Here is a 15,586-nt window from a genome sequence, read left to right as displayed (position 1 = left end):
ACGAGGCGAGTAAACTGTCGGTGCTTGAGCAAATTCGGGCCAGGGAGATGCGCAATCGAATGGGGATCGCAGGCAACAGGCCATGAAATGTTCCCGGGCGGACAAAAAAATGAGCTCTTCCTTCTTGGGTAATCGATAGCAACGTATTTCATTTCTCCCGACGTTCGGAGGTGAGCATAACTAGAAAATCAAGTACTGGAAAAAAAAGACACGGAGATTAGGAATGAGGGTGAAGAATATGCTTAAGCACTACCACACCGCAAAATTAATCTTTGTAAAGTTTTTTCCAAAAATAACAAAGAAAGTTCCTGAGGATAAAGAAGCGAGCACTGCACTCCTTGCTGCTCGGGGTTTGTCTGTCTCCCTTCTTATCAGCAGTATCAATCTAAGTCATTAATCAAAAAAGCATCATCGGGGTCCACAGATTAACCCTAGGTGAACAAAAAGAGGAACGGTGCCTTTGAATCAGGAGAAAAGAAAAGAAGCAAGCTTTATTTGGGAAAAAAAAATTTAAAAAAGACAGGGCTCATGATTTCGAGTTCCGAGTGTATTCTATCATACCTATTATACGGCGCTTTCCGAGAGCATCAACTGTCCTGCAGAACATAAAATTTTGTTACGCACAACCGACCACACGTCCCAATAACTTATTGCAGCACCCAAGCACCCTTTTTCAAAGAAATTCCTAAGGTACGGTTCAAATTCCTCCTTCTGAGCAATCATATGTATATCGTCTGTACGCTTCAATAAACGACATTATCGAAATAATATCGAACAAAATATGTCCCTTCCCTGACAATGAAAGCGTTCCGATAATGTCACACAGGAATAAAGTGACACATTTCTCTGGAGATGAATGCATGTGTTATATCGATTTCTTTCAGTTCGCTATAAGTCCGCTGTTGGCTGACTTACTTTCTTACTTAAAAGCGTAGGACGAAGAAAAAGTGACTTAGTGATGTGATTGCATTAAAAAAAGCAATCTTTCTACTATAGAGGCACTTCGAAGTCGTCGGAGGTAACGTTGTACTCCCTCCACCGAATTGAGAACACTTCTACTAAAAAAAAACGGCGTTATCAATAACTGCAACATATAATATTCGTTAAGGTCTTTTATTGTAAAAAGGACTGTTCGCTGCTGAAGCAGCTAAGTAACTGCGTTCGACATGCCTGTCCGAACAAGTCAAGCCCACTTTGGCTTTACAGTGATTTCTTTTACCTGGTTCAAAATTCCAAACAAATGAGACCACTATAATAAACGTGTGCTCAGTACTCCTTCCTTCTTTACTCGGTCTCTTTACTTCTTTTTTCTATTTAAATTTTATGAATCTAAGTTCACAACATAGGTCTTACGCATGAGGAGCGGGCCTTTACATGACTTGCATAAAAAAAAACAGAATATGAGATCTTAAAGAATGAAGGCTGATCAATCAAAGGTGCGGGTTTTCCGCGCGACAAGGAAATACCTATGTGGACACGAAAGAAAGTTACTCCGTGCCTCGTCTTTAAGCACAACGCGCCGCTACATGAAGGGCGTCCCCGCATCGGTGTATTCTACCTGACAAATTCTTACTTCACCACACTCACAGAAGAGTACAGGGCATCTTTACGCCACGAAAACTTCGTTTAGTTGAGTGAAAACCTCACTCAGACTCACCCACCGGAGCCCCATCTGCAGGTTTCCCCTAATTCTTATGGAGCAACAACTGCCCTCTTCTGAAGCTGTTACCCTATTCGACCTTGTCCTACTTGCTGCCCGTCCAGGCTGGTTTAGACCGCAGAGCGACTGTCTATAGGACAAGTGATGGTCCATGGTTCGATCCCCTGACGAGAAGAAATTTTTCTTCGACATCCAAGTTTCTTAGAAAGCGGTATTCCTTTAATTTCAAGCCATATAACCGCACTCAGGTGGGTGCTAATTGAGTTAGTTTACTCTAATTGAAATCTACTGAACTTTCGCTTGAAACGCTTGAAAAGCAAGTTAAGCAAGAACCAATGAAAGTTAATATAATTGGAGTGCCCTTGATACACAGGAAGACAACGGTGTTTATCAGAGAATAATTATGGTGTAAAGGCACTCAACGTAAAATTAGAGCAGCGAGAATAGACTTTGTTGAGACATGCAGTGCAGAGAACAGATAATCGGTTTTCTTTAAACGCGACTGGATGAATACCGAGGAAAGAAAAGCGCCGTTAAGAGTAGCACAGTGTCTGGCCGGAATATTAAATTCAGAAATTTGCTTGAGTACGTGATAATTGCCTACTGGTGGGAAGGTGTTTTGTCGTGCATTTGGCTTACAAGGAAGACGATGATAAACGCTTTTGAACACGGTTCAGAAGAGGAACAATGGCGCGAGCAGCTGGGAAAGGTGTCTAACCTAGGCGCGTTTTGTTTGAACAAAAAAAGCCCCGCATTTAACGCAAAAGAAATAAACTTTCCTAACCCTTAACACGGACCCCTTGAACGCCACACTCATATGCCCGTGAATAATGTCGGTCATTAACATTAGGCCCTTGTTCACTCAAAGAGTAAGGTATAACACCCTTGCGCTTTTTTTCGCCCCGGCAATAAATAAGTGGGGACGCATTAGCAACGACTGTTCCCAAGCAGTAACCCGTATGTGTGCGAAGGAACATGATCAATATTATTCACGACAGAATAAAAATGGGCGCCGCTATTTGAGGTTCCCTGATTCCCAAAAAACTCTGCGGGCACTTAAATTCATCTGGTACACACACACACACTCTCTCTCTCTATCGTGGAAGAAATATCAAGGATGGCACGAAGAAAGAGAGAGAAAGAGCACGAGGTAAATTAAAATGGTGGTGCAAAAGGAAAGAAAAAAAGCCAAGTTGATTTTTTCGTTCAGGTTTTTTTTTATTGGCGCTGGCTTTTTATTTCTTACTGCATAAGCAGTGTGGTCCTTTTTCCCCTCCAAATTTATGTGTTTGCGTGCGCGTGAGTGCGAGAGTGTTTGCGTCTGCCCCAGCAACGAGCCTCCACTTACCACCCACCCAAGCTCGCTTTCCCGATGCTTCTTCACCCAGCGACCTCAACACACCGAAAGCATTGCGCACACCTGTACTTTCGAGAAGACTGTACCTACCAGAAGCCCACGCAAAAGCACCGGCTAAAAGTGGCGGCGAAATCCAATTCGAAGACGCAATGGGAAGGCGACCAATGTAAAATTGTAATGTGCCGCCGTTGGCAAAAATTTACCAGGCAACTTGGTTTCTTTTTTATACCCCTGTCACATGGCAGTCCTCGAAGGCCTTTCAAGCAAAGGCACCTCTTTTCACCAAAGGAGCGAAAGCTCAAAGTAGCAGCGACGCAGCTACAGGGCAGCCCAAAGGTGATGCGCTCGTGGAGGCTTAGAACCCGCTTCTGTGAATGAGATGGCCGAAGGGAAGTTTCAAAATTAAAGTCAAGTATTCTATTCATTCGTTGAGCTGAGACATTTTTAGCTCTTATTTCTTCCTTAAAAGAACTGCAACGGCTTCCCTCATCAGCAACAGCGGATTTTGTGTATTACCTTGGTCATCAGGGGCATTCGGTGCTGCGATAAATTCACTGCCTTGAAACCTGAGCATAAAATATATAAACCAGTCCAAAAGCAATACCAGACAAACATTTCACATATTTATAACATTTTTTAAACAATGTTTGCTGCATAGATTTTTTCGTTACTTTAACACAAACAAGAAAAAGAGAGTGAGAAAGAGAGTAAAGAGAAAGGCTTTCAGGGAGCATTTCCGCTCTTAAGTAGCATTACGTGCAATCCTGTAAATGTAGCTTCTTTCCTTTTGCTTCTTTTGCGTTAGACGGCTCTGCGATCGCAGGTTCTTGAAGCCGCGCCTTTGGGATCCACATGTCTCGAGCGTGCATCTTCGCCTTAAGACCCTTATAGGCAAAGGCGCAGCATTTGTGCCGTACAGCTGCATTCCTTACGCCTTTGAACATAAAGACCGGATTATCAGAGGCTTCTCCGGCGTCCATGTGACAGGAGTATTAGGCTTTTAGTGCAGCACTGATGGCACCCCTTAAGCTCTGTATCTTTTTAGGTGGAAAGAGAACCCTTGTAGTTATCTTTCGATACCCTTTGGTCCGCAGGGTGCCGTAAGCGCATCACTAGATGACGGCTGACAAGCAAACCCTGTTTGCTGGTTACTTTCTGCAAAGAAAGTACTGGTACTGCTAACGTATTTTTGTTGCATCAAACTCTATGATCACCTGTGCATTTTTGTCTTTATTTGTTGCGTCATCGTACACTGCTCACAAACCACAAAGCACAAACTTATGCCGCTTAGTTGATCTCAGTTTATTACTCACTGTTCACCTCATGTTGCCTGTTGTTTTGATGTCTGAGTTAGAAGAAACACTGGCAATAGCTGTTAAGAGCAGCATACCATCAATGTTCGCGCCCCTCATAGCTGTAGGTGTTGACAATTGGCATGAAGTCAGTTCTCAGTGGCATCTATGAATTCTGCAGCACGTCCTGTAGTGTTCGTTCGGTGCTGCAAGCTCCCTAACGCCCTTGTATGAAGCTCCACTGAGCGTAAAAGTGCCCTCGAGTCTGGAAAATAATGTAAAACAAAAACAATCATTGATTTTATTTCCGGTCACTCATTCATTATTAGAAGAACGTTGAACTTTCCAGGAGCTGTGTTTTTTAATTTTGTTTCAGTCAACGCCGACACGGACTCAGCGTTGATTTCTTCCAACACCGCCCCCATCAAAGACCCAACAATCTAGAACTGTAAAGCTTATAATTAATGTGTTGAATAGCTCTCTGCTCACAGCGCAGGTTGCAATGATATTTTCATTTGCTCAATTCTGAGACAGCGAATCAGTCCTGCGAGTCCCAAAATGAACTCGCATTGTTTATCTCGAAGGCGCTAGGCTCGAACAGATATGTTCAGAACGCGGCCTTTGAAGAGAAACATTGACAAAATTACCAAGTGTAAGCGAAAATCTCATTTAAAGAAACTAGTAGCAACTCTGAAAACATGCCACGCTTTTCTGCAGCAGGTTGCTGCGTTGCTCGGTATTTTCAGCATGTTTTTGAGATTACTTTATGCCTTCACCTAGATCAGCCAGGTGACACGATGCCAGGGCGCTCAGCTGCAGAATCAATTTACGGAGCCGCTGACCTGTAACTAAAACGTGACAAAGTTTCGTGTGGAACACGCTCTATTTTTTTCTTCGCCATTTTGCACTCCAGTAAACACTCCCTAAACGATGCATTTCTTGGCTGTGCTTTACCAGGAATAAGTTGCAATGCATTTTGTGAGAAAAACATTGTTAGAAAAAAGATCGAGGAAAACATTTCCTTGCGCAGAACTCGTTACCTCCACCAGATCTCGTTTTTTGTTTGTTTGTTTGTTTGTTTGTTTGTTTGTTTGTACAGAGTACGATGGCAGTGGTGCGTGAAGAGGAAATCACAAGGGGCCAACACCGGGGCTCTTCACCACAGCAAAAAATTTTATTCCACACGCGAAGATATTCTCTTTTTATCCTTGTTTTATGATACGAATTCTATAGTTAAGGTTTTAGGCAGTTCGTGGTTATTCAGGCCTGAACGACCTGCCTCATCTCATTAAAAAAACTTGCATGTTATGAATTCACGTTTTTCTGCATCTTCGTTGTTCGTTCCGGCCCACGACGCCCTCTTGCAGTAGGTTGAATTAAGGCGGAGATATCTCGCTGTTGATTTTTCGAAGCACGGATCCTAGGAATGTTTTGACAACACTGGAATAAACATTTCTGGGGAGTGGTATAATGAATTGTAATTCAGTGTAAAGTATTTTCGCCTATTCTTCTTGTGTAGCCCTGTTTATCGTGTAGCCATTATTTTTTCAGGCGTACTGACTTCACTATATTCACCTATTTACATGTAGAGGCATTCTTGAAATTTTCTGAACATTTTTCATTCAAATAAGATCTTTGCAGCTAAAAACAGTTACTGCCACGTGGCAGCCCCGTGCACAATCGAAAGAATTTTTCCCCGTAAAAGGTCCACCCATCTGCGTAGCTTACAGCGTACAACAAAATGAACCCGCCTCAAATCGCTTTTGCCGACAACACTGCACAATCATAACTTGGCCAAATACGACTTCAGGCTCTTGCAAATCTAGAATTTATACAAAGCACTCCTTTACCCAACAGAAAGAGCCCATTATTAATGTTTCTTTTACCAGTGACCCTAGGAAAATTTCAGGATTAAGGTTTCCTGCAGAGAGACGCAGGTATGAAAACAAGGATTGTTTTTATACACGATGCAACAGTAGGGTTCAGTAAGGTAATATCAAGACAAGCGCAGTGCGTTGTCTCGCAGTGCAGCCGTATGAGAGCAGTTCTCGAGCCTTTACGAGCTAAACGAATGCATTCCGCAAGTCGCATAGAAAAGATCCGCACCACGATAACAGACCACGAATTTTAAATTGCGAGTGAAAGAAACGCTTCGGTAAAAGGAATTTTTAAGTTGGCTGCCTTACGGGAAAGCGGGCAAAGCTGCGCAAATACGAAGCACACACACAAGACTACGGAAGTGAATTTGCTCTGTTCTCAGACACGAAGTTCCATCTCCGCGTGTGGCGCCATTTGTTAGTAGTCACTTCTTACTCCTTTTGCCCAAATATTGTGCATTTCGTAGCTCCTGAAACCAAGACTAGTTTCTTAAGTCGCGACCAACGATGACCACGCATCAAGAGAGCTACGCAAGGCCCACCGTTAGACGGCGGCACGGGATGATGGTAGCGTTTGCATGCTGAGCATAACAGGGTATGAAAAGGGCCTATGGGCGCGTTCACGTTCGCCGAATGCGTCTAAACGACTGCCACGTGCCGGGAGAGAAAGGCGCATGCTTCGGCGCCCCAAGGCACTGAGGCCCCACAAACGAGCGCCGTTTGTCCTTGCGCCGCGAAAGGCGACCCATTGTTCCTAAGCTGACAGCCCGAAGCCCCGAAAGAACCGCACGCGTACGAAAGCACTCTATGAGTCTGGCCGCAAGCGGCCGAGTTATTAGGGCGCCGCGGCTTGTCCGATAAGGAACTGCACAAGCTCTCCGCTCTCCGGGATTCAGATGTGCGTGTGTTTTGAGGAGAAGTCCATCTGTTTTCGCACATCGCCTCTTCATTTTCGGAGCGGATGTTTCTTTGAAACATGCGCGAACCGTCTACAAACTGTCGCAAGGCCCGTAAGGGATGTATGAAAGTGCCAGTGGCGATGAACTAGTTGCATGAAATGTGCTTAGCCTACAGTAACGATTCACTAGCGAAATGCGAATACATCTTCGCAAGCCAGAATAGAGTTTACTCGTGATAACTCAAAACTCGAAGTGGACTGAAAAGTGTTCGAATAATGTAAACCACTCGATGGGCGGCTTTTTGGCATGCTTGATGTGAACTGCATTTCTATATTAGTTAGAATATACCGGCATAAAAGGAAATATGCAGCGCAAAAAAAAAAGAACTCACGGACGACAGAAGACAAACACAAGCCCTGACCACCGTCCGTGCGTTTTTCTTTTTTTGTGCTGCACATTTACTCTTCTGTGATGCCCAACAGGCCCAAATCACCACCCTTCATTCATATAATGGCAGTTTTAATTAAGGGGCATCGCAATATATAGATTCCTTTCAATCGGCTTAAGCTGTTCTGGAAAGCATGTGGTTTCTCTCAGTGAAGAATTTTTTTCTTCCACTGAGTTCCGAAAGATTGATGTCCAAAGCATCATTATCAACAACAACGGCCCAGCTACGTACGCCCACAGTACTGATCGCTAATTAACCCTGCCTTTTTGTCAGCTGCAGTCACCCTGTTCCAGTAACCTCCTTATCTTCTGGCCATCACAATATTGTAATGGTTCTAAGTGTCGTTACCTAAATGCAACGACGCATAAAGCTATGAGATCATTGTGAATTTATAGAGGTGTTAAGCAGAGCACAGTTTGTGTCTTCATTTAGCTTTCCAAAGCTTGCAACGGCTTAAATACGTCACTCCGGAGTTCATTCCATTGTAAAGGGCTTAGAGGCATTTCAGTAACCTCTGGCTCTCCCTAGCTGTGGTATTTTATTTATTTTATTTATTTTCAATACTGCAGGCCCCTTTACGGGGCTGTAGCAGGTGGGCATACACAACAGTTACAATGAGGCAAGAACTACATCACACAACACAAGGAAATTTCAAAATGCGGCAAGAACACATGCAAAGATAAATCTGGTAGAACAGTGGTTCATTTGTCTACCTGAGGACAAACTATGTACAATCGGCTCCAGACAAGGTTACCATATGAAGTGATCAAACCCGGCTAACAGTGAACAACATGCACGTAGAAGCGAAAAAAAAAAAACCTTGGCGCTCAAGACAAGATACGTATATGTTGGAAACAATAATAATACTGAAGGATAGCGGACAATTGAACCCAGGAAAACAAACTATGACTACGCAAGGGGTGATGCACTGATTAAGACGACAAGAAAGAACGGATGTGAAACGGATTATCAATACCCAGAGGCCCATGTGCATCACTGAGAGCGTTACTCTGCGGCAATACCGGCCTCGAGCCTTGTAGCGAACGTTGTTAAGGTCGGCGCATGAGTAATCGGGGCATCCAGTTTGTTCCATTCTCGGATGGCTACAGGAAAAAATGAATGTTTAAGTGCATCTGTGCGATAGGAATAATCAGTTAGAGTGAGCGCATGTTTGTGTCGTGTCGGTCGAGTCTGGGACGGGCAAATATATTTTGACACATTGATGGTATAATCGTTATGCAACAGTTGGTACAAAAATTTTAAGCGCGCGTGCTTTGCTCTCATTGATAGTGTCGGGAGTCCTGAAATAGCTGCAAGGTTCGATGGGGAGTCAGTACGCTTATATTTGTTATGGATGAACCGTAGTGCCTTTCTTTGTATTTTTTCTAGTTTTGCTATGTTAGTGGTTGTTTGCGGAAACCAAACAGTGTGAGCGTACTCTAAAATAGGTCTTATGAAAGTTTTGTATGCAAGGAGTTTAGTAGATGCTGGTGCGAGTCGGATGCATCTTCTCAAAAAAAACAGTTTTCGTAAGGCTGCCGATGTTACATTAGCGATGTGTACGTCCCATCTAAAGTCAGCGGTTAGTGTAACACCAAGATACTTATGCTGGGAGACTTTCATGAGTGGCGTACCGTGAATGCTGTAAGGGAAAGATGAGGATACTTTTTTCCTGGTTACTGTCATGCACACTGATTTTTTAGAATTGACGGTCATCTGCCATCTATCACACCAATCCACCACAGCGTCAAGTGACTGGGAAAGCGCAATGTGGTCTTCCGGACTTTCTATTTTCCTGTAGATGATGCAGTCGTCTGCAAATAGCTTAATGTTACATTTAATCTGAGTGGTTATATCGTTATATAGATAAGGAAGAGAAGTGGGCCAAGAACGGAGCCTTGCGGAACTCCCGAAGTGACCGCGGTTATTTTAGAAGGCATATTTTGAAAGATTACAAATTGAGAACGGTTAGATAGAAACTCTTTGATCCAACCCAGAACTTCCCCCCGCCCGATCATGCACTGCAGCTTTGCGATTAGTTTGTTATGGCACACGCAATCAAACGCTTTGGAAAAATCTAGTAGTAATATATCAGTTTGACTGCAGGTATCGATGCTGAGGGCCAAGTCATGAACGACTTCGATTAACTGAGTGATAGTCGACAGCCCTCGGCGGAAACCATGCTGGTCAGGTGATATCAACTTATTATGCTCTAGAAAATCTGTTAGATGTTTTGAGATTATGTGTTCGAAAACTTTACATGCTGTGCTAGTCAGTGAAATGGGCCTGAAGTTTGATGCACTACTGAGATCTCCTCCTTTATGGATCGAAATGATTTTCGCCAGCTTCCAGTCATCCGGTAGTTTTGACACTGCAAGTGATTTGCGGAATATTATGCCGAGATATTTGCTGCACCATTCGGCGTATCTTTTCAAAAATGCATTGGGTATGTTATCAGGCCCGCTGGCTTTCTTCGTATCGATGTTCAAGAGAAGATTGAAAATTCCGTCATCAGTTATGTTTATTTCTCTGATATCTGAAGTTCGGGTGGTTGCCATCTGGGGAATAACGCCATTATCGGTGGTAAATACGGACTGAAAAAAGTCATTAAAGTAATTAGCCTTCGCACTGTTTTCCTCTGGTGTCTGTTCGTGTCCTGCTGTGTTTCTATTGCGGAAGTGGTTCCAGAACCTGTGTGGGCTATAAGTAAGGAAGTCAGGCAGCGTAACACTAAAGTAGTATTCCTTTGATTTCATCATTTTATCCTTGAAGGTTTCAACTGCACTGGCTAATTTTTGTGTTCTGTCGGGGTTAGTACCTTTGGACTTAATAGAGCGACGCAGCCTTTTCACTTTGCGTTTTGCATGAATGACCTCTCGCGTGATCCACGGGTTCTTTGTTTTAACGCGTTTGTTTTTTGAGGGGACATATCTGCATATACAGAAAAAAATGATTTCCTTGAACTGGAGCCAGAGGGAGTTTACATCTGAGCTTGCTTCAGATGCTGCTTCGGCAAACATCTGAAACTCGTGTGCAAGATGTGTTGTTATACTAGCGTCGTCGGCTCTATTAAAATTACTTACTGTCGATTGGGAGGAGCGGGTTGTTATTAGAATATTGAGTGGTAACTCGCAGACTGGTATACTGTGATCAGAAATTCCGTCGATTATGTCAAGCTTAGTCTGGTGTGTTGGGAAGTTCTCGCTTACTAGTATTAGATCGAGAATGCTTTTTGCTGTGCCTAGTATGCGAGTTGGACGGGAGACTGTTTGATATAGATTAAAATTCAGCATTAAATCAATGAGTGCATCTGAGGCCGGATCAGTATGGTGCAAGGTACCCCAGTCAATATCCGGAAGGTTAAAATCGCCCATGATGATTAGTCTAGAGTTCCGTACGTGCACTTGCATATAATCGTGTACAGCACTCAAGCAATCATGTCCGGAAGAGGGGCTCCGATAAACACATCCCACGACAATGCTGACGCCATCACATAGAATCTTGCAAAACACTGCCTCTGCTCCCGGGATGTCTGGCAGAGGGATAAAGGAAAAGTGGTTCTTTATCAATAACGCAACGCCACCACCCCGGGAAAGCCTATCTTTACGCATCACTGAGTAGTTCGGAGGGAAGATTTCTTGACTACCAATATCACTCGAGAGCCACGTTTCTGTGACAGCCACAATATCTGGATCTTGGTCAATGAGGACAATTTCGAGTTGCTCTACTTTATTCACTACACTTCTGGCATTTATGTTCAATAATTTTATTTTTTTGAATGTGCTCTTCGACGCGTCATTCGGGGGCTGGAGACGTTGTCGTTTTGGCTTTCTGGGGTAGTTGCTTTGTCGTTTTTTTTCCCAAACGGCACTTTCACTGCGTTTTCACTGTCCCAGACAAATGCTTGACCATTAATGTACAATTTATTAAAGGAAAGGGACACTTTGTCACCATTGTCCCGGTTAGGCTTCGCGCTGTCCCACAACTTTTTCCGAATATCTCTAATTTTCCGCGAGAAATCTTCGCCAATGAACAGATCGGAATTTTTAAGCTTGAAGCCTCGTTTCAGTATTGATTCTTTCTCTCTGTAGTCTAAAAGCTTCATAATAACAGGTCTAATTTTGTTTCCAGCAGGCTGCCCCAAACGGTGGATACGCTCGATGGCCACTGCGTCGAGATCTAGTTTATCCTGGACAATATCTTTATTTACCCTTTCTCTGAGTGTTTCCTTGGTCTCTTCCTCACTCTCCGATAGGCCATAGACAATTAAATTACATCTTCTGCTTCGGTTGTCCAAGTCGTCTATTCTTTCCTCTAACCTTTCTATGACTTCGCTCATCTGAGCGACCTGCTCCTGGCAGGAAGTGACCTGTTTCTCTAGTCTAGCAAGAGCATCGAGTTTATTGTCTATGTCCGCCAGCCGCTTCTCCTTTATTTCTTTTATGTCAGAGGCAATTTCTTGAAGCTGCGTAAGTATCTGAGCTGTGTCCGGTCCAGGATTGGCTTCGATATCACCCCCCAACAATAGCAGTTTGCGCAAGCTTACAGTAACATCAAACAACAGCCGCAGGCACGGCAGCACCAACAAGAATGGGTTGTTAGAGCGAATACAAACGCCGTAGCGTTTTCTCACCTGCACAAGAAGCAAGAAAGGATTGTCGGTGAACCGCATCCTGGTAGCGCTGCCATGCCCAGTGGCCGCCGCGCGCGTGGGGTGGCAATATATAGCCCAGTCTGGTGGTGTCGCCACTTGTCCCAGATGCATGTAGTGGTCTGCGCATGTGGTCGCTGATTGTAGAATCCATCGGTGATCCCAAGTGGGCGCGTGTAGCTGGTCTGGTGGGCGTACGTCGGCAGTGTCTGATCCGTGAGTCATTCTTGAAGGCAGCTGCATGCTTCTGTCACCGGCATGATCTAGCAGGGCCAAGAAAAGCTGCACAAGAAGCAAGAAAGGATTGTCGGTGAACCGCATCCTGGTAGCGCTGCCGTGCCCAGTGGCCGCCGCGCGCGTGGTGTGGCAATATATAGCCCAGTCTGGTGGTGTCGCCACTTGTCCCAGATGCATGTAGTAATCTGCGCATGTGGTCGCTGATTGTAGAATCCATCGGTGATCCCATGTGGGCGCGTGTAGCTGGTCTGGTGGGCGTACGTCGGCAGTGTCTGATCCGTGAGTCATTCTTGAAGGCAGCTGCATGCTTCTGTCACCGGCATGATCTAGCAGGGCCAAGAAAAGCTGCACAAGAAGCAAGAAAGGATTGTCGGTGAACCGCATCCTGGTAGCGCTGCCGTGCTAACGCTCTTAAAATAAAAACAAACAAAACACCCGCCGCGGTGGCTCAGTGGTTAGAGAGCTCGGCTGCTGTTCCGGGGTACCCGGGCTCGAACCCGACCGCGGCGGCCGCGTTCCGATGGAGGCGAAACGCTAAGGCGCCCGTGTGCTGTGCGATGTCAGCTGTGCACGTTAAAGGTCCCCAGTTGGTCGAAATTATTCCGGAGCTCTCTACTACGGCGCCTCTTTCTTCCTTTCTTCTGTCCCTCCTTTACCCCTTCAGGCGTCAGCCACTTCCTTTCCCCCCAAGACCAATTTTAAGTTTTCAACAAAACACAGAAGGACGGCCCAGGAAGGAAGCGCTCTCGCCAGGACGGGCGAGAGTCAGGGTAATAGTCAGGGTAATATAGTCAGGGTAATATTAATAGCAGATATGAAACACTCACAGAGAGAAGCGAAGCATAGACTTGCAATTGGAACACGAGCCGTATAATTATTATTTCGCTAATTCGGGTACACTTTTTATTTTTTCCTTTTGTTCTTCAATTTTAGTGACAAAAGCACCCATGCCAAGGTAAGATAACATGACGTTTTGGAGCCTAGTTCGTTCCTTTATCAGGGTATAAATGCGGGCAAGTTGCAACACGGCTTTTAAGCCCACGTCGTGTTATCGCGACTTGGTTGGCGTTCTTTTAATTCTTACCTAAATAATTTGCTTTTACAACCAGACAGATCTCTGTCAAATGCTTTCTTTTGAATATTTTCTACTTTTGTTGAGCCACCAATGTTTGAAAGAACAACCACAAAGCTGTGTGCGATGCAGGAGCGTCGAGGAGTTTGGTGTCTAACCTCATGATATAATTTTGGGCATTTATCCACAAATAGACATCAGTGGAGTGCATAGATACTAATCGGATTTCTTTTAAAACGCGGCTTGCTGTAAAATGCCATTAACGTCAAACGTTAAATGACCTTCCTTCCAGGCTACTACATTATCCCAAAAGTTATCTATCGTTCGCCGGAAACCGGAAGTAAGCGCTCGCTCATGTAGAGTCATTGCAAAAAATATACAGCCCAATGGGTTCGCCTCCAAGCCATGCAGAAGGGCTCTTTAGCCCATTTGACAGTCCGAAGCTTGGGAGGATTGAGGACTTTAGTTCCTGCCGCCTTTGTCAGATTAGTGTCCCTTAGTATGCAAGAGGAGCCGCGCTACAGGGCTCAGGGGCAGAATACCCCTTGGACTATATACTTTTGACAAAGACTGTACATGCATTGTTTCTTACGTTTTTTTTTTTTTGCGCAGCCAGCTCAAACTCTTAAGCGGAACAGCAGTCAAGACGGTAGCTTATTCAGCGGCTACTCACTAATCCATCTTACGGTTGAAAAGCCCCGTCAATTCATGCTCAGATTTCTACGCCCCTTTTATGCCGCAGCTGAGAGAGCGTTCATATATCCTACATGCAAGCCACCAAAGTCTAAAGAATACAAGTCGACTTCTATCCTGCAAATCCAATGATGGAATGCGGAGTCTGTCAACGCAAGCAAGAGACTAGGGCAAAATAAAATAAAGCCGCACCAGCATTAAACTTTACTGGATATTGTTTCCTCGTTGCTTCTCTGCGTGGTTACGCCTGAACATTTTCCAGTGATGCTACTGCACCTGACACGACATCATGCACTTCTTGCTTGTTGCGAGCAGTTCACTTTCGTTATTAAGAAGCACAGGGAGTTGAAGCGATTTCGTTTTATATTTTTTTGGCCGCATCGCGCATTATGTAATCAAATTGGTCAGACAGTCTTAAGATATGCGGGTTGTTTGTTCTAGGACTCTACATGTTTGTTTTCATCCCTTAGCCAACGCTTACCTCTTGTGTGAGAAAAGCCTAAAGATAGTTTTAATCTATTCTCCTGAGCCCTAGGAGTGCTGCCAACAAATTCAGTAATTGCCACAGCGTCCCTATCAGTCCAACCTCGTCTCTCTGGGTACTGCTAATCTTGTAACGTTGCCCTATAATTGGGTCTCTGCACGGTAAGCACTGTTAGTGGGGAAAAAAAGAAGTCAGTAGTAGGAACGACGGTGAGTAAATAGGACGGCCCATGCAGGGGGGAAGCACAAATATAACCTAACTAGCGCCTCCTGCTCTGCTTCCCAGTGGCCCCTTAATTACGTACTTCCGCTTTCTGGATCGATCTCGTTCCTTAATGAACGCTGGACCGCGAAACGGCAGCAGCAAGGACCATATTAGCCATAGAACAAAGGACCCATCGGAGAACCGCGCATTGATTGATGTGCATTTGGACACTGTCGACGGTGTGCATAATTGTGTGCTTCGCGCTGCTCATTACTCTGAAGCTTCTTTTTTTAACGCAGGATAAAAAATTCGTCGTTCTCCAAAATTACATGGACGCAATAGCGAAATCTGTGCGCATTGTTTAAATCCTTGGATTTTTTTTTCAACCTCCCCGCCCCACGCCAGGGCCTACGAACAAATCTTCTTGGTCGGAGTTGAACCATAACGACTTGTAATTTGCGGTTTCCTACGTTGAAAACAGTTTCACTTGTCCCCGTTTCGTATACTAAAGGAACCTATTTCGATAATTGTGCTGCTTGGAAAGAGGCTGTTCACAGGCGGGCGCCATGAAAATGTCCGCCTGCGATGTGCCCATAGGTGCGAGTGATGTAGCAAACAGCGCTTCCTGAGATCCACGGCTTGACGGGATGATAACGAGGCTCTTTGCACATTTCGACTGAGAACGCATCTACTGCGTATGCTCCTGCTCTCA

General features: G+C 44.6%; 1 protein-coding gene across 1 annotated transcript; it reads right to left on the bottom strand.

Annotated features, from left to right (window-relative positions):
• Positions 1-10,329: 10,329 nt before the first annotated feature.
• LOC144119577 (uncharacterized) lies at positions 10,330-12,205 on the bottom strand. Its single transcript, XM_077652156.1, has one exon. The coding sequence runs from the start codon at positions 12,203-12,205 to the stop codon at positions 11,300-11,302; it is 906 nt and encodes a 301-aa protein (XP_077508282.1). The 3' UTR covers positions 10,330-11,299.
• Positions 12,206-15,586: the final 3,381 nt, after the last annotated feature.

This window comes from Amblyomma americanum, chromosome 2 (genome assembly GCF_052857255.1).
Source record: "Amblyomma americanum isolate KBUSLIRL-KWMA chromosome 2, ASM5285725v1, whole genome shotgun sequence".
In the NCBI taxonomy this organism is placed as follows: Eukaryota; Metazoa; Arthropoda; class Arachnida; order Ixodida; family Ixodidae; genus Amblyomma; species Amblyomma americanum.
The sequence above is the reverse complement of the archived record's forward strand: the minus strand, read 5'-3'. Positions and strand labels throughout refer to the sequence as shown.